The sequence below is a fragment of the Watersipora subatra genome, chromosome 1, assembly GCF_963576615.1.
Source record: "Watersipora subatra chromosome 1, tzWatSuba1.1, whole genome shotgun sequence".
NCBI classification, from domain to species: Eukaryota; Metazoa; Bryozoa; class Gymnolaemata; order Cheilostomatida; family Watersiporidae; genus Watersipora; species Watersipora subatra.
Genome location: NC_088708.1, coordinates 57,374,469 through 57,399,952, shown reverse-complemented (window position 1 = coordinate 57,399,952; position 25,484 = coordinate 57,374,469). Strand labels below are relative to the sequence as shown.

At 37.7% G+C, this 25,484-nt stretch overlaps 1 protein-coding gene across 3 annotated transcripts; it reads left to right on the top strand.

Annotated features, from left to right (window-relative positions):
* Positions 1–235: 235 nt before the first annotated feature.
* On the top strand, positions 236–25,317 carry LOC137385456 (muskelin-like). Of its 3 annotated transcripts, XM_068071917.1 has the most exons (18): positions 236–368; positions 12,755–12,824; positions 13,001–13,143; positions 13,315–13,403; positions 13,676–13,785; positions 14,255–14,392; positions 14,633–14,687; positions 15,217–15,354; positions 15,773–15,999; positions 16,238–16,392; positions 17,523–17,649; positions 18,189–18,324; positions 19,562–19,629; positions 20,432–20,632; positions 21,115–21,251; positions 23,456–23,558; positions 23,769–23,820; positions 24,944–25,317. In XM_068071917.1, the coding sequence occupies exons 1-18, from the start codon at positions 262–264 to the stop codon at positions 25,051–25,053; spliced, it is 2,166 nt and encodes a 721-aa protein (XP_067928018.1). In that variant the 5' UTR covers positions 236–261; the 3' UTR covers positions 25,054–25,317. The 3 variants fall into 3 exon arrangements, with proteins under 3 accessions (XP_067928018.1, XP_067928019.1, XP_067928020.1); XM_068071918.1 differs by lacking the exons at positions 23,456–23,558; positions 23,769–23,820; positions 24,944–25,317 and adding an exon at positions 22,049–22,113 and having other exon boundaries at positions 21,115–21,226; XM_068071919.1 differs by lacking the exons at positions 236–368; positions 12,755–12,824; positions 13,315–13,403 and having other exon boundaries at positions 13,013–13,143; positions 24,944–25,311.
* The last annotated feature ends 167 nt before the right edge of the window (positions 25,318–25,484 follow it).

Genomic DNA, 25,484 nt, shown 5'->3' with positions numbered 1-25,484 from the left:
TTAGTTTATGTACGTCGGCATATACATCGAATACATACGTATTACATCGATGTCTTTCGGAACATTGGTACGGGGTTATAATTTTTACGAAAGAGAACTAGCTATCCAGCTTTTGGAGGCTGGCTAGAGGTCATATTTGTCGTAACCTTAGCTCAATAATCTATGTAAAGGCGAGGTTAAAAACCCAAGCGACGTAACCGCATGACGTTTGCAAGCTACTCATTTGCTTCGTAAGAACTCTTCGCTTTTTGTTTTTTATTTATGGAGAGGAAAACGGTTATTGAAGCCACACTGGCTTTATCAGAACCTAATATTTTAGATTACACTGTTACCAAATGGTCAAGTTTTTCTTCCTCTTATACACCTTCGTAAGTATTTTTATAGATCTGCAATTTCATCCTGGAAGCTACTGAAAATAATCTGACATTTATGTCGTGTAGATTTTATATGTGTTAGATGGTTCAGTTGAAATATTATCGGACAGTTAGGCCTGTTTACGTTTCATGAGTTGCATTAGGATTATCGTGCGATTGTGTTTAAGCTTCTCTCAATTCTTATTTAAAGTTGATGATAAGCAGATGGTGTAGTAAGTTTTACTAGACAAGAATAGACGACTCCCAAATCCAAAGCGAGTTCACGCAAACTCGATGAGTCGATAAACAGACTCGATGGTGAGCCGATAAACAGACTCGTGGGTGAGACGATAAACAGACTCGCGGTGAGTGGATAAACAGACTCGTGGATGAGCCGATGAACAGACTCGTGGATGAGCCGATAAACAGACTCGATGGTGAGCCGATAAACAAACTCGATGGTGCCTTTTTCCAACTGTTGCACCCTAGTAAGCCAATCACAATAATTCTTGATGTTCGGTCAATAGCACTTATAGTGAATGCAGCTATGATCCGCTGGCTAATATCACAGTGATGAAGTCAGAAACAGTGACAAGAATTTTCTACACTATTTGCCTTGGAAAATCAAGCAAAACTATTGTAAAGAACGCAGTATCTTTATTAGTGTTATATCTCACAGTACCAGGCAGTAACGCAACAGCAATAACAAAACTGAAAGGTTATATAGCAAACCGAGGGAAAAATCTACAGTTGATTGGCTGCACAATAATTAAGTTAACCGGTGCCACAATAAAATATTTCGAATACAAAAACGATCATATTTGTCACTAACTAATCACACAATACGAGTATTAATAATTTTTTGAGTATTTATATAGTAACATGCAAATCTTCAAACAATATGGTAATAAATGGTTAACATAAAAATTTGCGAATATAAAACATACATATTATAATACAACAAACATGTATTAAGCAAGCGCATTATAATTGATTGTTCAGATTTGAATAAATGGTGATAAATTCAAAGATTTCTGTTACGCATGCTAGCAGTCTATAAATATGAGTACCGACTGTTAGTCACTTCATTAGTTCCCCTCTCCCATCTCAGCTTTCCTCGGGGCCACTATTCCGTTTAAAAAGCTCTGTCCCGTGGTGACAATGGTGGGAATTCCGTGTCATAATTAGCGCTAACCTTATTTATTACACTGCCCCCTCTTAAGATAGAATTCTGTCCCAGGATAGTTGATGGCTTATCAGTGTCTGTTTGTATTTTGTTGAGCCAATAATTTTGTAGGTGCATCGGCTTCTTGGTTACCCTAAGGGGTCGCTGCTTTACATCAGTGTTTGTTGGCTTGGCCAACGTTTCGGCTGCTGGGGTTTGGGGCTCAAAACAAGTTGCCTCATCTTCTGTACTACCCGCAAAGCTTTGTCTGCGAGCCCGAGCGTTCTCCCCGGAGGAGCGCTTTCACCAGCTCCCTGGTATAGTTTAATCCTGCCTTCGTGCTGCACCGACAATTTTCCGTTTTGCTCCATTTCGTATGTTTGGTAGGGCAGAGATTTGGTAATGCGGTAAGGCCCAACATACTTGGGCTGAAGTTTTGTTCCTGTACCTTTTGTCTTGAAGTATGATTTGAGCCAGATTTGATCGCCTTTGGCCAATTTTGGTTCTTCTTCACTGTCATCCGTTCGAGGTTTGCGTTTTTGATGCTGTCGTAGTCTTGTGTATGCGTTCTGCATGTCTTTTTGTAGTTGTGCTGCATGCTCGTCCTCTGTAAAATCCATCTCGGTGGGGTAGTTCACCAGGAGGTCATGCGGCAGTTGGACATCTCGCCCTAGCATCAATGAGTTTGGCGTCTCTCCAGTGCTTTGATGTGGTGTAGCCCGTATGATCCGCATGATTTGAGGCACTAGATGATCCCATTCCTGGTGTTCTGATTCAGCCCGCATAGCCCTCACAAAATTTCCCAATGTCTGGTTTATTCTTTCCACTATCGAATTTTCCTGTGGATGATAGGGAGCACAACAACTTTTTTGCACTTTCCACAGTTCACAGCAGGCCCTGAATAGAGCCAACTCAAACTGTGTCCCTTAGTCTGTGTGTATTAATTCAGGGATCCCAAAGTAGCTGAACACTCGCTCTTCTAGAACCTTAGTTACTGTTGAGGCCTGCCCATCACAGATTGGAATGTTGTCGTACCATCTGGTGAAGTGGTCTGTTAGGACGAAAATCTGGGTGTTACCATCGGTAGTCTCTGGCAAGGGTCTACATAAATCTACTGCTATAACCTGCCATGGTATTCCAGCCCCCAGTTTGTTTTGGGAATCAGAGTGTTGGTGGCGGGCTGGTTTTGCTTTCTGACAAGCAACACACCCATTCACCACTTTCTGACGTAACTCATCATGCCAGGTTAAAACCAATTTTGACGGATTATGGCTAGGGTCTTATTAAAACCGAGATGGGCAGCTTGGTGCGCGGTCTGTGTTACCTCGTCTTGTTTAACGCGGGGGTATATCGCCCTTGAGACTCGTCTACTTTGATAAAGCAACTCTATGTGCAACACACCAGATTCATCTAATTGTAGGTGCTGCCATAATTTAACCAGCTTTTCTGCCGGCCATCCTAGGTACCGAACTGAAAGGGGTTTCTGTTCCTGGGCCCCTTGATACACATCTCCAATGTGCTCGTCCAATTTCTTGGCCAACTCATTTTGGCGTCTCACTGGACGAGTGGATATCGTATTTATGCGTACTGGCTGCACTTGAGATGTTTCAGGGGCAAGGTAGCATTGGCATTGCTTGCAATCTTTGCAGATCTGCCGACTTGGTCCGTCTGCAATGTTATGTTTCAGTCCCTTGTGGTGCTTGAAGGTAAATTCAAATTTCGAGAGTATTTCGAACCATCGGGCTAGCTGACCTGTCGGCGTTAAAGCTCAGAGTAACCATGGCAAGCTGGAGTGGTCAGTGCGTATCTCAAATTTCCGTCCATACAGTTGCGGGAGGAATTGTTTTAGGGCTTTCACAATAGCCAGTAGCTTCAGCCCACGTCACGTAATAGTTCGCTTCTTCCGGTGAGTGCATTTTAGAATAGAACGCGATTACTTTCTATTGATCATCTTGTTCTTGTAACAAGACCACTCCGGAAGCCACTTGGCTAGTCTTCGTATTTAGAATGAATGGTTTCGAGTAGTCCGGATAGGCCAGCACCGGTGCAGTTATTAGATGATTCTTAAGAGTCTAAAAGGCATTCGGACTCTCGTTGTCCCAGCAAAATCTTGCTCGGGCAGAGCACAACTGGCTGAGAGGTCGAGATAGTTTAGCATAGTTTGCAATGAACTTGCGGTAATACCCACAAGTGCCCAGAAAGGCTCTGACATCAGACTTATGTTTGGGCAATTTTGGTCGCATCTGTTTTCACCCCATCGACGCTAACCACATGCCCCAGGTAATGCACCCTCTCCCCGAAAAGCGTGCATTTAGATGGCTTCAGCTTTAATCCGGCCGCCTTGAGTCTGTGAAATACTTCTTCTAAGCGTTCTAGGTGAATGTCAAAATCAGCAGAGAACACAATTATGTCGTTTAGGCAGATCAACAGTGTGCGCCAATGCAAGCCCCGTAGAACTATTTCCATTAACCGTTTGAAGGTAGATGATGCTGAGGTAAGGCTGAAAGGAAGGACTTGCCACTCCCGAAGGCCCGATCTAGTAGTAAAAGCGGCAGCTTCCTTGGCAGCACTTTCTAGCTCCACTTGCCAATAGCCACTGGCAAGATCTAGAGTACTGAACCACTTGCTACCACCCAAGGCATTTAAGCTATCATCAATTCTAGGAAGGGGGTATGCGTCCTTGGTGGTGAGTTTGTTCAGCTTGCGGTAGTCTACACAGAAACATCAGCTGCCGTCTTTCTTTTTCACCAACACAACTGGAGAGCTCCAAGCGCCATGGCCCTCCTTGACTAGGCCATGTTCCTTGAGCTTTTGCACTTGCTTCTCTATTTCTGCCTCTTGAATAGGGCCATGCCGGTAAGGCCTTTGTTTGATGGGTTGTGCATCTCTAACCAAAGGAATGGTATGCTGGACAACAGCTGTTCTTCCAAGATCATACTCGCCTGTACTGAAAATTGACTGGTTTTTCTGCAGTAACCCTGTTGCCCTTTTTCCTTGGTCATCGTCCAACCTATGACACCACTGTCTAAAAGCATTCTCAAGGTCTTCCTGAAGTGTTCCGTTAGTCGTCCCCATGTTGGGTTACCTTCTGAAGCCCCGACCATGGAACAACTTGTAATGACCTGTCCCGACTTGGGCTCTATTTCCACATCTGAATAGTTCATTATGCGTATACAGACATATTGATTTTTAGGTTGATGTATGGATGAAGCCTCTACTAGCCCTGGCAGCCTGCCAGTGTGTTCTATACATGCTGCCTCATGCCTCCAAATGCGATTCAACCTAGCTTTAACAAGCTTCTTACTCTGGGGTGGCATGGATATAGTGTATTTGGCCTGGACCTTGACCTGCAAGGGCTTTCCGTTGGCAGCACAGCAGTCGATCTTCTGTCTTTGGCAGACTAGCTGATTGTTTTTGAAATCAATCTGGCAGTTGAAGTTCTTGAAGAAGTCAAAAACGTAGCAGGATATGGTTATCTATTTCGGCAATGATGAAGTTTGTTACAAATACTTCATTGCCTATCTTCAACGTGACTTTCGTTGTCCTTTCGAATGGAATTCGTTGGCCATCTGCAAGCACATCCTGGCCTTCAACTGAGAGGGGATGGGTGAAGAAAGACGGGAGTAGCTGTTGTAGGAGTCTTTTAAAAATTATGGATCGGGAACACCCACTCTCGAGAAGAAGCGTAACTTTTGTCTTTCTTACCTGAGCCCGAACATAATACGATGTGGCCGCGGAAGGTTGACAGAAACTAACTAGTGTGTCTCCCTTAGGTTTAGTTCAGTTCGTTCGGGGTCTATGACTGTTGAACTGATTCGTTTCCCACTTTCTTTTGCCTGCAGTCACGAAAAATATGCCCTTAACACTGGCAATTGTAGCAGCGTATGTCCTTGGAGGTTCGAGGCTTCCTCTTGGCTGCCAGTTCATTTAACAGCTCACGCTGAGTGGTTGCCAACTGCTTTTGTGATTCCACCAATTTCTGAGTTAGTTCTATTTGCATTGAAGCAAATTTATCCAGCATTTCCTTTTAAGAGTTGTGAAACTCCTCAGCCTAAATTTGCTAAAGCTCTATTTGCTTTTTCAGGTCATGGACGTTCTCTGTTTCTAATCGGTGGATCCCTACATCAGCAGTTGTTATTGAGCAATATTTTTGGATGATATCTACTGCCTCTGCGAGAGAACTTGGTGGTGACAGCCGTAATGTCCATGCCAACTGTGTCATTGTTGACACTGCACACAAAACTTCCTGTTTTGCTTGCTGATCCTGTTGATCGGTCGTTAAATTCGGGTACACCTTTTTAACTAATGTCATTACCTTTTCCCCAAATTTATGAACGCTTTCTTTAGGTTTTAACTTAAACCCCCCGCAAGAGTATTTGCCATATCTGTAGTGAGTCTATACTGTGATTCTAGCTAATCGTACACTTCCTCACATGAGTCGCCAGTAGTTCCCATTGTAGCAGGGCCCTTTAGGAATAGCCGCAAACGTAGCTTCTTCTCAGCATCACTCCATCTGTTATGTTTAGCAATGGCTTCATAGCTAGTGATGAATGTGTCTACATCTTCTGTTCCATCAAATGTGGGTGTAGGGATGGGATGATGTGGTGGGACAGTTGCTTTAGTGTGCCGTCGCCATATTTCCTCCTCATCACCACTGTAGTGGTCACGATGCCCTCTTTCTTTTTCTAACCTCTCTTTCTTTATCCTTTCCTTTTTTAACTTTGTCTGTCGCCGGGTGCGTGCAGACATTCTGGGCTCGTCTAGATTGCTCTAGCAGAGACAATTCCACCACTGCCACCAGTGAAGTAAATTTTACTAGACAAGGATAGACGACTCCCAACTCAAAAGCGAGTTCACGCAAACTTGATGATTCGATAAACAGACTCGTGGGTGAGCTGATAAACAGACTCGAAGGCGAGCCGATAAACAAACTCGAGGGTGAGCCGATGAACAGACTCAAGGGCGAGCCATTAAATAGACTCGTGGGTGAGCCGATAAACAGACTCGATGGTGAGCTGATAAACAGACTCGAGAGCGAGCCCATGAAAAGACTCGAGGGCGAGCCCATGAACAAACTCGTGGTTGAGCCGATAAAAGGTCTCGTGGGTGGGCCGATAAACAGACTCGTGGGTGAGCCGATAAACAGACTCGATGTTGAGCCAATAAACAGACTCGATGGTGAACCGATAAACAGACTCCAGGGTGAGTCGATAAACAGACTCAAGGGCGAGCCGATAAACAGACTCGATGGTGCCTTTTTCCAACTGTTACACCCTAGTAAACCAATCGCAATAATTCTTGATGTTCGGTCAATAGCACTTATAGTGAATGCAGCTATGATCCGCTGGCTAATATCACAGTGATAAAGTCAGAAACAGTGACAAGAATTTTCTACACTATTTGCCTTGGAAAATCAAGCAAAACTATTGTAAAGAACGCAGTATCTTTATTAGTGTTATATCTCACAGTACCAGGCAGTAACGCAACAGCAATAACAAAACTGAAAGGTTATATAGCAAACCGAGGGAAAAATCTACAGTTGATTGGCTGCACAATAATTAAGTTAACCGGTGCCACAATAAAATATTTCGAATACAAAAGCGATCATATTTGTCACTAACTAATCACACAATACGAGTATTAATAATTTTTTGAGTATTTATATAGTAACATGCAAATCTTCAAACAATATGGTAATAAATGGTTAACATAAAAATTTGCGAATATAAAACATACATATTATAATACAACAAACATGTATTAAGCAAGCGCATTATAATTGATTGTTCAGATTTGAATAAATGGTGATAAATTCAAAGATTTCTGTTACGCATGCTAGCAGTCTATAAATATGAGTACCGACTGATAGTCACTTCATTAGTTCCCCTCTCCCATCTCAGCTTTCCTCTGTGCCACTATTCCATCTAAAAAAACTCTGTCCCGTGGTGACAATGGTGGGAATTCCGTGTCATAATTACTGCTAACCTTTTTTATTACAATGGGATAAACCTTTGAAAGTAGTGCTTCGCTTGGCGATTATAGCCATGGCTTGTTATGTGTGGTTGTAGAAAAATTATTATTAAAGATTATGCATAGGTAATCCGAATCCACACACAACACCAGTGTTAAATTTGCTTTGTCATTTTATTCTATTTTGACCATGTTTAGTTTGTGCACTTTTGCTTAGCATGTGGAAACAAATTTGGTTATTACTGGTTCAGGTACAAGTGAAGGTGTTAAGCTATTGTAAGCGATACTGATATTTACCAGTAAAAGTTACTTCTTTATTCTATAATTCAAACAATTAAAATACACAACTAACAAAATTCTAAAACAATGATATTAATGACAAAAAGTTAAAAGAGCTAATAAAAATTACATCCTTACTCGAACGGTCGCCCGTGTTTGCTTGGCACAGGCCATGCGGCTATGAGTTTCGATAGTCAGATGAGAGTCATAGCAGTCCTTATATGTAGATGCTTGGTAGTTGAGATAGTGATGTAGAAGAGGCTCAGCTGATGAAGGAAAATGAGGCTCCATAGGCAGAGGGAAGAGAGAGGGAGCCTCCAAAGGAGGGGGGGGGAAGAAAGGCTTCTCAGCAGGCAGAGAAGAGAACATCCAAGAAGGCTCTCGGGAAGAGAGAGGGAAGGAAATAGGGATGCTGAGTCATTGGAGCTGTTCTCTTTCATAGTTGTCTGGCATGTGGAATGGCTAGCCTGTGGGTGTAGGTTGATGTTAAGGTTCAATGCTTTTTGTCAGGAGTGTGAAGATATCTTGTTTGTGTAAGAATCCAGTTGATGCACGTGATGTTGACATGTAGGGTGGATCTCGTGACTTACTCCTGGTATCTAGTTCATGTTTGACAGGAGTGGCAGATCTGTATGTGACTCATTTGATTCGTCTTTAATGTTTCACTGATAGCTTCTTGGTGATGGTGGTTGGTAGGTTTAATTGCTTCAATTTCCCATTGGCATTGACTCCATCCGGTGTTGACGCAATTTTTATGATTGATTACTCCAATTTTGGAGTTTCTAATTTCTGACATTTTTTAATTGTTGGATTTTTTGATGTCTTTGGGTGTCTTGCTGCTTGTACATATTATATGTTTATCCTGTGGTCTGGTTGCATTCCCCATCAATATGTCGTTTTCGCAGTATTTCGATACAACAGGCTTAAGAGCAAAAATACTTAAAATACCATATTATCGAATAGATTTTGAGCTTAATTATTAGCAATCGAATTTTATTAAATAAACCTTAAAATTAGTTAATTATGCGAAAACTAGTTTACATCAGTTGAACTGATTGGGTTGTTCGTATTTTCATATTAATTCAAGTTCTGCTTTGACTAGCTATTTTTTCATTGTGCATTTTTTGGAGCTATAGTGCTTTTTTATTTGAAAATTATATATTAGATTCTGCCAGCAATGTAGTCAGCAAGTTAAAATCAGATTCTCCTGATACTAGTTCTTACTAGACATCGTGTATGGTCATTCTGCTTTTCATTGGCTCATTGCTTGTTAGTCAAGTCTTTAAAGTCAGTTTGTAGGCCAAAATAATCAAAAATTTACTTAGATCTGATTTTTCATAGTAAGCCAACACAAAGTTGTTCAATCTGCCCTGCGCATTTTAGTTGTTTATTGCTACTGCAAAGATGCTGTTAATAAGCAGCAAGCAATTTTTTTCTTAGATAAATAACACTTGACTCCACAAGCCTCGTCAACTTGTAGTTAACAAAGAAACAAGTTTCTTCTTGGGTGCATCGTTAAACTTACCGGACTACAGGGAGGGTTACAGTTTGTCCATAAATTAATACATCCTTGAGACCTATGTAATCATGATGTAGAATTTACACAACAGTGTTTCTCTCGGTTTCTGTAAACTTGATATTCTTTATTAGGCTTAATAGGTCAACCAACAGAATGATATGAAAAATTATTTTTGGATACTGTGGTTGTTAAAATTTGAGAAACTTAGAAAGCTTTTTATGTTTATTCTTTTCCATGTCTGTGGGACAACTTCCTAACCAATGTCTCCTTTTTTCCTGTATATCAAAAACACTTTTTGATGACAAAGCTCATAAGACGCATTCTAACCATAAATAGTTAGCTTAGAACAGTTCCATGATTCATAATTGCCTTTTGAGATACTAGCACAATGTAGGATATACTTTGAAAGTTGTCTTGCAGATTTTTTTGGCCATCTTGAAATTTACTATGTCTGCTGTTAGCTGTAAAATATCTTTTGAAATATTAACACATACATACCAGTTGAGACTGAAGCAAACAGAAACGATAGTTGTTCTTGAGTTAGGCAAAAATGCTGCAATTCACAGACTGCATTGGTAATTGTTTTCAATCTGAAAGTGCACATATTTGATGGAAAGTCAAGAGGTTACTCTGTCTTTTAATAAACTGTTTAATTTATTAGAAAGGTGTAACTGATTTGCTGCGGCTGCATGATGCCTTTTAGGGTTTTGAATTTATTGAACAAATCATAGAGGATTACTCATAGCCAGAATGTTTTCAAATACTCTGGCTATGCCCTCTTTTAACTCTTGTGTCCCGAGGGTAGTCACAACTGTTGCTACACTGTCACTCGAAGTTCAGTGCTTACACTTCAATGAAGTCTCATCTTGTTAAGTTGTATAGCAAAGGAACTATTGCTTCACACTACTGAGATTTTGTGTTGCAAGATTCTAACATAGTTATAAAATCTATAAAAATCTAATTTATCATCATTGAAGATAAATTCATATAAGTGGATCCGTCTCAAGTGACCTGCAATGAGCAATTGAGTGAAGTCGGGTGTGCACTTGCACTGACATTCTTCTCACTTTATTTGATTGTTAAGCTTGCAGTAGCATTTAATCACAATTCCGTGGCGGTTTACATCCAGCCTTGACGAGAAAGAGATCCGTTTACTATCACTCCTTTCAAATTGAAGAAGAAAACGACTAAGCTAGTGACAGATTTTCTTTATGCTGAAGATAATGCTCTCATACCTGACAGATTCAATGACATCCAAGCTTTACTAAACAGATGCCTCACTGCCACGCAGCAATCTGTAATCTGAAAGTCAATTCTAAAAACATCGAGAGTCTTTATCAGTTGCCAAAGTTTCAAGGTGTCTCCCAAGAATTTACAATTCTAATAATAGAGAGCTACTAAAACGAAACAAGGTCTTTAAATGTTTTGAAATTGTTTTGCTGAAGTTGCTAAACTACATGATGGAATCTTACTGAGGATGGGAAATGCGATCTTTGGGAAATGTAGAATAAGGCTCTGGAGCAACCACCATATTTTGGTCAAAGTGAAGTGCCAGTTATATCAGTCTACAGCTCTGGCAGCTTTGGTGGATGGCGCTGAGACATGGAATAGTTATAATGTGCAAACTCAGAGACTGATGAAACACTCAGATGAATCATTGATATCTCTAGGAGTGATAAGATCTCCAGTGGTGTGAAAAATAAAACTAGCTTCACTCAAAGTCATTTTTACCTTAATAAGTAGAAACGGCTTGGAGATGCTAAGCATATGGCTCAGTATTGCAATCTGGGTGGCTGAGATTGAGATTTAAAAACACTTTCATATAAATAAGAATAAAGTGGATATTGGTTGTAGAAGATGGCAGAGGATGACAAAAATACTGATGTCAAATTGGACCTAAACAAAAACAGTTCATGTTGCACCAAGAAATTTTTATGAGGATGAAATAATCAAAGTCAAATAGTTTAAAAGCATGGCGGCAGCAGCCAGACTAAAGCGCAAACTCGAGGATTGTGATAAAAGGTTTTGCGTTTCTAATACATTTTCATTTTGGCTCCATTTCATAAATTAATGGCCACTGTTCACTAAGAGCTGCAACGAAATGTGGTGTCTGAACAATGATACAGTCTAAATCTAACTGCAACCTGCATTTGTGGATGTTTTCCAAAACTTTATAGTGTCTTGCGGTTATTTCCAGGAGATACTTTCCACTGATGTATTAATCTTAAATCCTTAAAAGATGAAAACTCTAACCATAAAAATTTTTTTATGCAAGGTTTAATACTCTAAAGTTTGTTTTGACTGCCATGCTGTTTTTTCAGGTTTTGTGAATTTTGATTATAAAATGAATTTACCATTTTTTGCGCTTTCTGCTTTTCATTAAATCACATCCAGGAGCTGAGACAGCAATCTATCCAGCAGCTAAAGCTAATTATAACGCTAGACAAACTGCCCTCCAAAAGTTCAGTTCTCAGCTGGAAACGTTGTGCAGCCTGATAATGACACTTGTCTCGGACAGTATTTCTTGTATATCATAAGGCAAAACTCACAAGCTGGCACTCAACACTAAAATAGGGTCATACATGATATTCGCAGAAAGATCCATCTTGGCGAAACATGGTCAGGGCCTTTTAGTATTAGTCTGTTCCGATCATTGAGCTTTGAGAGACTACGAACTTAAAAATAGAGGATGATCGCTTCTTACTTAGCAGATATAAATAGACTTTTTACAAGTTTTTCACATAAGGTTGTCATGGACTTATTTGATCCAATTATCTGAACTCTATGCTTTCCAAATAGCGTACTTTGTGGGGCAATGTAATGTATGTAATGCCTACCATAAACAATACATCTTGTTTATGGTAGGCATTACAGAGCCTCAACTATGGACATAAAAATTGTTTAAATAATTTAATGAGTCAATCAATCTTGACTCAAGAAATTGAATCAAGCCTCAGTTGTTCAGTTACTTGAGTTGATTCTAATACTTGGAACAGTGCGGATCGCTTTCAACCAAGCCAATAAAATTATAAGGTAATGAAGGCTTTAGCTATTTTAAATGCAGTATTGTTTAGAAGTGATTGTAGGGATTGAAGTTAAACATTTGATTACATTATGAAAAATAGCAGAACTATCGATTGGATGATAGAGAAAACCTTACCAATCAACTGGCATATCAAGCGTGAACTTTTGTGCCTCTAATAACTCTCCATATTTGAAGAATGATAGATATGTTGTCTAAAGCTTGTAGTCTTTGAAAACAAGAAAGTGACAATCTACACCTGAAAAATGCTGCAAAATCTGCTAGGTAGATTATCTCAAAAAGGTTAATCCTACGGTTATGGTTGAAGCCTGCAATCTAGTGCGACCTCAAATCTTAGTCATCTTAGTATTTGTGAAACTCTGAGTCATGAAGTGTAGAGTCATGAATGTGCCATCACCTACAAATACTTAGCATGTCTCTTACAGTAACATCCTCAAGGATTGTCCGGCTGATCAAAGCTCAAGATGGTCGAGCGAAAGCAATATACCACCACAGGTATCACGCTTCCTCTTTTTAAAACTCAATTTAAAAGTTTTGCGTAATTATTTTGCTGGTCAGTCTATTGTTAGAGAATCTGTTACTCAAGTGTTCTGACTGATACTAAAGGCCAATTCTTGTTTTTCCATCTGTCTGTTCTTATTGTTTACTTTGTTAGTATTTTATTTCGATAGTATTTAATGCTGAAGCTTGAGAAAATGTCGGTGCTCGCCTCTATTAAATTCGGAAAGTTTGAAAAGACTCATGTTTGCAATCTGAAACGATTCAAAGTATACGCTGGACTGACGGAGGACAATCTCATCGAGATACTAGAAAGGTGAGATTTTGTAACTCTAAAACAAATTAAGTTCTATCTCTCTGAACCAAGTTTTTACTTTTGATCAATTTGGAAGGTTCCTATGATGCTAGACAGATGACCACATTGAGCTATCTTAATCTGTGAACTACGGTTCAAGTAGTAGGTCATCACACTAACCTGTTGTTTCAGCGGGCTCCAAAATGATCATGTCCCGGAGACTTTTGAAGTTAAAAATAAAGCGGATTCTTGCTATCTGCCAGTGAATTATGTAAAAATAGGTATGTGTAATTGTCTAAAAGTGCATGGCCATTTATTCTCCCAGTTTGTGTTTATATGGTCGTAGCTTTGTAAATTGATATAATTTGCTACTATTAACTATTGTATTGTTACTGTCATGCAGTTCTCTTGATTGGGAGCACAAACTCTGCTGACCACGCAAGCCTTAACTATAAACGCAATTACTGTTCAGAGGTTTTTTAAGCAATTATTTGTGGCCCTGTTCCTTAATGTCTGGTAACGGTAAAAGTTTACCCAACCAATCTGTTTACAGTGCCTCTACAGTCATGGGGAACAAGTTTTAATTTCAGCATCTGGTACATTCAACTAAAGGGCATAGATAACAGAGATCTGCTCAGCTCCACCGTAGATATGTACAAACAGGTAATAATTTGTATACACGTTTTGAGACCTTCTTGGCTGGTTTTTTATTGGTGAACTGTATATTTTTGTAATTTGATATTCATAGTAACCTTTCATTTATAGATTACACTGTGTATTCCATCTCAAGATGAACATTGTAGTTCTAAACTAAAATGCTTTTAACTCATAACTGTAAATAAAGGTTGATATCATGTTCATAGAAGGAGAGTCAGTCACTTCCCATGTAGCCCATCGCTCCTTGTTAGTATTCCTACTGCATCTCTTCTGACCCTCATATTGGTTTAATCATTGTTCCATCTTACCTGCCATTCAATTGTCTCTCAATATACTGCACTCTTCGTATCTTCATACAAGTTCTTTCATCCCTTCTCTGCTTTTCTTTCTTTTTTATTTTTGGTCTATTCCTCTCTTTCTAATTATTCTATTCATAGCTTGTTGCACGGCTTACTTTATTCTTTTCATTTTTTAGCACCGAGAAAGACTGGCTATCAGATTGTGTCTCAAACATTTTCGTCAGCAGAATTATTTGGACGCTTTTGAAATCTTGCAAAAACGAACCAAGGTTTCATTAGAAGATCCACTTTTGGAAGAGTTGTATAATACGCTGGTGAGTTGGTTAGGCTATGCCACTTTTGTATCTGACATTCAATATTTACTAGTGTGTTAAGATCGAATAACTCTTATTCTATGTTTAAATATAATAGTATAAAGTAAGCAAGAGTTGAGTTGATTAAAACTGGAGTTGGTTATATTACAATAGAATATGGTGAAAAACCAAATATTTTAGTAATTGCTGACATCAATATTTGCGTGTTACTGGTTGATTACCTGGCAGTCACATCTGTAGGTTCGTGATGGAGACTATGAGCAGACAGAGAATCTTGTCATTAAAGCTGGTCAGAGTGAGTGGTACACATTGTTACTATTATCTTTATTTTGGTTGATTAGGATTTATTCTTTAGTATTACTAACTCATGTTTCTGTTCTACTCTGTAGTATTACTAACTCATGTTTCTGTTCTACTCTGTAGTATTACTAACTCATGTTTCTGTTCTACTCTGTAGTATTACTAACTCATGTTTTTATTCTACTCTGTAAGATTGCTAAACCGTGTCTGTGTTGATTTGTATAAACTTGCATTTGCATAAACTTCACTTGATTTGATGCTATGTAATTCAACATATTTACTCGGTACATGCTGCTTGAAAGATACTCAGAATAGGATAGAGCTCTGTAGGTAAATGAGCCAATTTCAGCCTATAGATTATATCATATTAGTAAATATATCTGCCGATCTATCATCCTTCTACTATTCCAAGTTTTGAACTTATTCAATCCAGAGGCTATTCATAACTCCTATGAGTACCAGCAAAAGTTAGTTCTGCAATCTTCTAAATTCATTTTGGCAAAAGTAGGATGATTGTTTTATAGATGGCTTGTTTAGTCACTTTGTAAATAGTCAGGAGCTCGAGTCAAAGTGGTCTAAAATTGAACCAGTCAACAGGGATGGAAGTGACCAGAGACCAGGCCGCAGAGGAGGCCATCAGATGGTCATAAACCCCTATTCTGGTTAAGTATCTCAGTAAACTAGTTGATCGCTTATACTATGATGGATGCTCTTATTTTCTCTTCAGTAAGCATCTTATATTGCTAGCCATCTGGTTTCACGGCATGATACCATCATAAATTCACACTGCTGTAAAAATACTGAGCTAGAAATAATCTTCAAAACTTACATGGTAGGAGCCTGTAAAGTTGCTAATATTTCATGTTTGATTATATTGATTGCACCAGTTGATCACTTTTGCATTTATTCAATTTCATTGATAGTTATAGGATTTTGTAGCAGTTTTCTCTTGGGCAAAAGGGGATATAACTTAGGAATTCTAAATGAATGATTCATATGTGCATTCGATGATGTCATGAAAGTACTTGTAGAGTAGGTGAGTGTCTCAATAATTGTAAATAAATAACTGGTGTGTTTCAGAGACTCTCTATTTATTTGGGGGTTGGGATGGCCACAGTAATCTGGCAGACTTTTGGGCCTACCATGTACCCTCTCAGCTTTGGACATGTATTTCATCAAACACGGAGGAAGATGGAGGTCCTTCCAGTCGTTCGTGTCATAAAATGATCATGGACTATGAGCGACGTCATATCTTTGTTCTTGGCAGATACCTGGATGTACAGTACAGATCCCCGACTGCACTCAAGGTTGGTTCCGCTCTACAAGTAATGTATTTTAGATGTCATGCTTTATATTGTTGCGCGAAAGTTTTCTTATGGTGTAACGAACATTCAGAATGGACAGCTAAAAGGTGGGTGTTGCTTGAATATAATTATTTTGTGCTGTGCACTCTTTTGTTAATATCTTTCAGTTGCTTTACCTGTTATTTATTTATTGATTTACAACTGCATCAAAGGAAACTTTAAGTCATGTTTTATATTGCAGAGCAGTTTCTATGTCTATGATATAGATCAAAATAAATGGATAAGAATTACTGATGACACTTTCAGCATGGGAGGTCCTCGGCTCATATTTGACCACCAGATGTGTATGGATATTGAGAACCAAACAATCTATGTGTTTGGTGGCAAAATACAATGGTGAGTAAGCATGGCTGTAAGTTGAGTGGGCATAGCTTTAGGTTGAATGTTCACATCCAGTCATTTCTGGTTTGTAACTTTTAAGATGTCATCACGGAGAGTGTGTCAAGTCCTCTTGATAGTTGACCTTTGATTTCTCTATCGGGATAACTTTTCTCAATTACACTGATATAGATCTCAGTAGGTTTAGTTGAGTCTGTGCAGAGTGCTTTATAGCTTAACAATAATAAATAACATAGAATAAGTGACAAACTCTAATTTAAATCTTGTTGTAAATTTGTGGTTGAGTGTGGAGATAATTTCAAAGATGTTTATCTGGTGTACAAATAGGTACTATAAATTATGATGCTCAGCAGCGTGTTGCAGTGCAAACTCAAATTTCTTGTGGATTCTTTTTTGATCGTTACTTTTTCAAGGGTCAATGAATCTTTGTGTTATAGGTGTTGCAGTATTCATATTCTCTTTGTTTTTTATCATTTCACAAGTACATGCTGCCTATCAAACAGCGGTTATTAGCTATTGTCCACAGTATATTCTGTGCAATTGGCATTTATATTGTCATTCCAGCACTGCACTGCATTAAGTATTAGTTTGCATGAATCATACATAGCGGAGTATAAAACTCTATCGATTAGATGAAAGTAGAAATGCTAATTGTTTATCAAGTTCCTGCAGCATATAAAGGACTGAATTAGCTGTCTCATTTTTCAACTTCTAAAAGTCATTAGTGTAAAGGAAGCCAGCAAGCCTCATTTACATGCACCACATCAAATATCGAGTGACAATGCAGTTGTGTATTAAGATACATAGCTGGTAAGTGTATTCGCTAAGATCAGTGCATACAGAGAAGCACAAATACAAAGCAAGTGCGAAGGCGTCCTGATCCTCATCACTTTTGTACTGCTTATGTATGCTTGGCGTACAGACTCCGCCCCTTCTGACTCTTCCTTCTGGCTCAGCTGCGGGTACTGCTCCAAGCCAAGTTGCTGGCTTGGACATAGGGCCAGCCGACTTCCATCATAATAGTTTGATATTGGGTTATTTGTGTGAAGGACATTTATAGCACGAAAGAATGACTAAGCTGTCCGTAAAAACTCAGTTGAAGCTGTATTGGCGCTTTGTAATTTCAGCATCAATGAAGTGAGCACCTGCAGCGGGCTCTTCTCATATCACATCCCCACAAACCATTGGAGGTTGTTGAGGGAAGATAGTGCAGCCATGAAGTCACGGTTTGGCCATTCGATGATGTTTGACAATGTGAGTTTGAACATATCCACGGGTATTGCTTAACTAGTAGGCAGTGTAAGAGTTATGCTAGTTACTTTTGATAGCTTTCATTGTGGTTAAACATCCTTCAGAGATGTTTTAAAATAATTTTTTTAAGATTTTGGTTCGTAATCTGGCAGCTGCTAATCAAGACAGTTCTGTCTATACGTAGTTCTAATACAATCCAACCAACTTGCATGTTTTAGTCGGTGTGAGACATTCCTCACATAGTGATGAGACAAGCTAGCCGTAGCATTGATTTTATATGCAATCCTTGCTTATTTGGGATTTTAGAACATTTGAACACTTCATCATCATTGAGTTAAACTAATTTCAATGTGTTGCTTGTGGAATATAAAGACTCTCTCAATTAACCCTATCGCAATGTGTAACATGTAACCCTAGGTTATAGTCGAGTATCAGCATGCATATTCTCTTTGCTTGTTGCATTTACCAGTTATTAGCAAAAATCTTATTGCTCTATTGTACATATGACAAGTGTGATGCAAGATGTTAGTTGTATTTTATAGAGGACACGAAAGTTGTATGTGTTTGCTGGACAGAGAGGTCGAGATAGTTTGAATGACTTGCTTGTGTATGACGTTGACAATGACACTGTACAGACTCTGCCTGGCATTGATCATTCACTCAGTGAGGGCCATCCAGGTAGGTTGACCTTTTCTTTCCTGGTGCCAGACTTTTCTCATATAATGTATTATTGCAATTTTTACAGCTGACAAGTAAAATAATTTATTGAAAAATGCCAGAAAGTTTTTAAGTAGCTTCTCATTGGTGATATGATAAAACCTTGGAGTTGTCTTCTGTTGTCATGAGATCAGGTAAACCAGAGATGTCGAATGTGTGCTGGATGCCAATGCTGGCTGTTAAAACAGTCCTTGTAATTTCTTAGCCACTGAAATGATGATGTCCAAAATAAAAACAACTGACATCATAACAACTTACAACTGCAACATAAGAACATGTGGGATAGAACATTTACGTTTTAAAAAAGAACTTTATGCCTTTCTACTGTAAACGTAGTTATCTCTTTCTACAAAGCTCCAGATATTATAAATTGATTTTGGTCTTCCAAAGGCTGCTAAATTTGTTTTTCTAATTTAAACTAGAAAGTATCCAAACAGGAAATAACTCTATATGTGAACTATGAACATCTATATGCGGGTAGCTATGTTGCCCTAAGCATGATATAGCTCCTGCATGCTGTATTATGGTTATGGCGAGTGCGAAAAAGCTAGATTTGAATATCAGATGCCTTGTCCACTATTTGCATCATTATTATTGACTCATATAGTTGACTTCTTGTCAGTTTGGTCATTAGTGTCGAACACTGACCCGGTCATAAAATTCTGACAAATTTCATTTACCGCGAAATAAATTTCATTAACCGAGTACATTACAAATTTATTATTGTCAACACCAATGTGTTCAATCATTTGTCTCTCGAACAGTTTTTAAATCAAGTATTTTTAGTTTATACAAGCGAAATCAACACTTTTGGGATATATTACTTTGATACATGTAGCTGTCAGCTGCAGAAAATTATTCACTTATTGAGAAAAAATAATAATATATTTACAAGTATTTACTAAATACAGTGACATGTAAGTCAGAATGTTCATATGAAACAGGAGTTCTTTGCTTATATTGAATTTAATTTTTATACAAATGGACAACTCCTTGTTGAGTTCTCTAGTTACACATTTGAAATAAAAAGATGCATTTGTGATATATGGAGTAACTTGTTATCTACTCAGTGGTATCCAATTGGTTTTCTTTAAATTATAAAGAAACTACACTTATTTAGCCTCCATTTTTTATCAATGTTATTTTCAGTAATTGTACCAACCTTATTAAGTGCTGACATAGGTACGTATCTATGTAGAACCTCCTTCTGGTTTCACCCAGCGAGCTACCATCGATGCTGATGAGGGAGTTATTCACCTTCTCCTTGTGAGTTGTGTATAACAAGTTTGCATATTTTGACTGGTTATTGTATTATGGAACTGAGATATTTAAGCGTGGCTTTGAAGCAACTGGAAATGGTTTGTAGAGCAGTGTAAATTTTACGATTATAACAATACGGGATAACTGAAGGCATTTGTTATGAAATTAATACAAAAGCTTAAAAATGTATGAAGAACTCGGAATAAACGTTGCAAACGTTTTTAGGCCATCCCACCACTCTTTCTGACTCTAGAATGCACTCCCAATGATTCCATCTTACTTTATCTTATCAATATTAGCTTCATGTTATATAACAGCACTACTTTTATAAAGTAATTGTGTAAATCTTTTATGGAGATTGAAAAAGTTGGCATACCCTTTGTCATGAGTTACATTTTTTAAATCCTTATCAAAATTTATTTTGGCTGCTTAGCAACCTTGCTGGGACTTGGTTATGACAAAAAGATGCTACCCATTTGAATACCCTTGTGTTGTTAGATACTGGACAATCAGCTCCTATATTTTAAGGCTTACATGTTAGTGGGATGGACCTACAACTAACTGACTGATGCACAAAGATTTTAAGAGGTCATTAATGATATAGAAATGAACATCCAGTTATAAATCTCCCTTGAAATTTGTTAGTAGCGTGTCATGTGGCCAACATGGTAATTCCACCGCCAACCTTCTCATCGGTATACAGAAAAAGCAAGTTGCCTTTTGGTTTTAACAGTAGTGAGCTTAGTATGACTTTGTTTGAGTTTTGTATGATTGGGTATAAAACTAACTAAATAGCAGTTTTGTGCAGAGCATGAACAGGCAGATGAAAGAGAAGGATAAGGAGCCATTGAAAAACATCCTCTGGCTATACAAGCTGTCTACAGGAAGCTGGTCTACTGTAGCTAATGACACGACTGTCCACTCTATTAGTCAGACTTTCACAGCTGATACCTCCACTGAGCCTATTCCTAGATTCGCACACCAGCTCGTCTATGACCATGTGAAGAAAGTATGTGAAAAGTTCCTCATTACGCCCAAAATACCATTTACTGATAAAGTTTTTATTACCTCTTTTAGAGAATATAAATGAGAATTACACCCTTTTAGACGTGTCATAAAGTGTGTAGAGGCAATAGCTATGGTAGATGAAAATTAAGGTCTTTTAATATTTTTCTAATTTTGGCAATTGTTAATAACCTAACCAAGTCATGAGCGAAATGTAACAGATATTAGTTTGACAAAATGACTGTCCTAAGTAAGCCAATATTTCTTTACGATTTAGTTGAAAACTATTTTAGACTGCCATCTACTGATCCTAAATGTTTTGTAGTGTTGAACACGACTTGTCACAAATTCAACGCCGTTATAAAGTTTCCTTGATAAAATTAGACATTTCAATACTCAAGACTTATATACATGTACGCTGTTTTACTTGATGTTAGAGCTCAGTGTTGGTAGACATTCATTGTGGACTCCAATTCCTTCTTCAAGGTACACTACATGTTTGGAGGTAATCCCAGAGGCCCTCACAAATCGTCTCGACTTGATGACTTTTGGATGCTGAGGTTATTTAGGCCATCCCAAGAGCACTTCGTGAGACAATGTAAATTCATCATACGCAAACACAAGTTAGTTTTATTTAATTCCACAGAATGCTCCCATTTTCCAGCCTAAGTTTTTCAAAATTTTACTTCTTACATTATTTGTTTTAATAATTTAAATATGGCAGTGGCACCTTGTCATTTAAAACCAAGATGAATTATCATTCGTCAACAACCTTAATCACAAATATGGAGCAAACTTTGCTCTAAACATCTTGGCATGCAATAAAGCTGGTGTCAATGGCTATAATATCTGGAAAATGCATTCAAGTTCTTATCGGCAGCGTGTAAGTATTGAAGTGAATGACAGTAAATTGTCTGTTGGAAAACATTATACAAATATATATATATTATGTATATAGACATGTGTATCTACTATATAAACGGAAAAAATCTGTCTGTTTATGTATGTGTGTGCGCGTGTGTGTATTTGTCCACCTTATAGAGCGGTCTTTCCTTTTTTCGATTCGGTCGTACGAAGCCAACTGAATTAATATGATTAGTAAATAAATCAATAAAATTTACTAATCATTAAATAAATTAATGAGTAGTAAATTTAATTAGTAAATGAGTAGTAAATCAATATTTACTGCCAATGGAAGGTCACGTGAACGTATGTCGTTTCCGGCCACCTAGACAATTGTTTTCGCTTCGAAAATTACCTACTAAATTTCTACTTCAAAAAGGTAAGTACTTCTCATTTAATGTTTTATTGTTTATGAATTGCCACATCTCCACTACTTAAAAACATTGCATTTGCCACTGTTGGTGATAGTAAACATGTTCATTTCCTTCTGCAGCTGAGTTACCTTTATTTTTTCCAGCTACGAGTACTACAGAACTACAGCTATGACAGAACTTGCACCAGTACTGCTACTGCAGTTTACCCACTAAATTTCTACTTCAAAAAGGTAAGTACTTCTCATTCAATGGTGTATTGTTTGTAAATTGCCACACCTCCACTACTTGAAAACGTTGCATTTGCCACTGTTGGTGATTGTAAACATGTTCATTTCCTTCTGCAGCTGAGTTACTTTTTTTTCAGGTACGAGTACTGTAACTTACTACTACAGAACTTGCACAGGTACTCCTAGCGTTGGAATAGGCGACGGTGAGAAGAAAGAGAGCAGCTGGTATCCACTTACTGTCACCCTGCTTTAGTCATGGCCAGCTGTACGTTGCCTGCTCAAAAGTAGGCACAAGCCGAAAACTGTTTGTTCATACACCCGACAGAAAAACAAAAAATGTTGTCTATCCGCAAGTGTTGCGTTGAATTAACATTGTGTTATTGTTTTGTCATGCTTGCATTGAATTAACATTATGTTATTGTCATGTCATGCTATGTTCTTCATGTTTTGCATATACCTACATATTATCCACATGCAGCTTTTCTAACATATTTTTCAACAGGCCTATATATATATTTTCAGGCATTTGTTTTCCTTATTGTATCTCATACAAAGGCTATCATGTTGGCGCTATGTTTTATTATTGTAAGGTGCTAATGCTGTATCTGCCTTGACCTCATACTGTCTGTGCTGTTATACATATAAATTTTTGTGACACAACCACATTACTGCTGCACTGTTTGTATATACCATGTCTAAACACAGGCTATAGACGAAGAACTGGTGAGCCATGATTAGTGTTTTAAGCATGTAGAAGTCTCCATTCAATAAATGCTGGCGATAGTAAAATATTTTGTAGAATTTCTTAAAAGATGCGAAATTCTTCAATACTGCCAGTTTGAAGAACTTCAGTTTGCCTAGCAATGTCAATTTCATTATCAGTTCTCTGTACAAAAATAGGACAACTCCAATTTGAGTGGTTTGAGATTGATGGATTGTAGACTAGCTGTAAAACACATTGCAGATTTCCATTGTTCGCCCCAACATTATTGACATGTATGACTGCATATGTGTATGCATAGTCTGTCTGATCAGCGCAACAATTTCAGTAGACTGCATTTTTGGAGTTGTTTTTCAGTATGAAAGACAACTCTCAATAAACCTCTTGCTGTATGTGAATCTGTTCCCATAGACGGGTAATGCAGCTAGTACAATATAAACATGTCTATATATATACATATATAGACAATTATATAAGTTATATAAACTCGATGGCTGTTGGTTCAATTGGAAGCTGATTGACTGCTAGTCTAATAGCTACATGCTAGAAATATGCCAGGTAATATTTAGTGTGAAGAAGCTAATTGATAAATCTAACAACAGGTTTAAAGAGCTCGCTAGAGATAATTCAATCGCTGCCCTGAAGTACCTTCAAAATGATCTCCATAGTATCATTGATCATCTTAACTGGAAGGAATCATCTGAGGTAACTGCTCCATTTTTACTCATTTCCATGGCTAAAATTTCTTATCATATGTGTATGGTTCTATTCCACGTATGTAGTATGCTACTAACTATATTTTCTATTTGTCTGTGTGGGAGTTGTCTCTTCTATGGTATCTATGTAATAACTTCAACTATAGCATTATGTTTAGTCTTTAATATTTGATTAAAATTTGTGCTGTAAATGTTTCAGTTTCAGAAGCTGACAAGTTCATTGTTTGATGACGATTCAGGGAAAGGCAATGGTAAGTCAAGCCAATCTGCCGTAGCTAGCATTTTAGCTTTATAATGAGTTGGAATGTTACAATTTATATTTAACCCATTGAAATCTTCTCGTATTTACGAAATATAGCTTTATGTATAATGCATCAACGACTTGATATAAATATTACCATTGAACCCTGGTTTATTAGCTTTGTCTGTAGATTTTGTCTTTCTAATATTGCATTAAGTTAAAACTTTATCAGATTAATCAAAGATGTTTAGGTTTTCATTCTTTCGCCGAGTCTTTTTGTGGAACTTAATAATATTAGCCCATCAAAGTTATAGTGAGCCTGCTTTGTTACTTTGATATATATATATATATATATACATACACTGAAATGGATATACATACATGTATATGTACAGATGTGTATATTCACTCGAGCATTACTGAAGGTACAGTTACACACTGGTGATAGCAATTTTGAGCAGTTTGTTCGTTATGTATGTGGGGCTTTTTAGTGTTTGAGCCGTGGACTTTTCTCCCATTAGATTGCCTTAATTTAAACTGCTCAAGTATATGACCTGTTTTACTGCACACAAAATAAGAAAACAATTTAGCACACTTGTAATTTAAAGCAAAAGCATTCCTGCCTTTGGTTTTTTATTCAAAATTTTTTCAATGGTTCGTTGTGAAATTGCATATTACCCTATAAGCTCTGAAAGTCGCGTGCCCAGATCTTGGATCAATAGTTGCTGCCTCCTTGGCTGATCATACTTGAGAAACCTATTGATTTGCCTTTTTAAGCTAAGCCACTTCATTAGTTCAGCAAATCTCATAAAAGACACATACGCATTTAGCTCCTGACATCGCTCAAAGACATAAATTGTAGCTATACCAGTACTGTAATATTATTCACATGGCTGTTCGACATATTCGTAAACTTTTCCTCACATGATTGAAATAGTACCACCAGCTCTAAAACTAGGATTTGTTGGGTATTCCTGTTTCTATTCTCCTTTTTTGTCATTAGTATAACATCCAAAACCTTGGGTGTCTAGCCATATGAAGTGTCTCATATAAAGAATTGCATCACTCAAAGTATTACTACATATTAGAACAAACCGTACCATTTCTGATTTCATATATGAATTAATCTTTAGACTCTGCACATGAAGGTTTAAGAGCAGAGCTATTTGAGACACTTGTCACCTACTTTCCACCCTCAATGACACAACCAAAACAGAACCTCACTGACCTGATTAGGCTATAAACATATTTTGGTTACTGTTAATAATTCGTTACCATGGCTACGCATAGCAGGTCTCACTGTAATTCTATACAGTAATGTAAATTTAATCATTAGGGTTCCTCTCTAGCATTCTAGGAACTTTCATATAATTTTACTAACTGTTATGTTTCAAAATGAAAAGGATTTGAGTTCACTTCATGCTTTGTTTTTTTTTATCAGCCAATATGTTCATAATATTGTGTTGTTAGAGTCATATTATTAAGGTATCAAATAAAATACCTTTGTTACATTAAAAATGGCTTCTTGAGTATTTTATCAATTAATGGGTAATAAGCAAACGAGTGTTCTTTCATCACTTTTTTACAGTGGTCGGAGCTTTTATATTAAAAAAATATGCAGGGTGCTATTTCGTACAAACTGGTACACAGCATTGTGAGCAATTGTTGATGGCA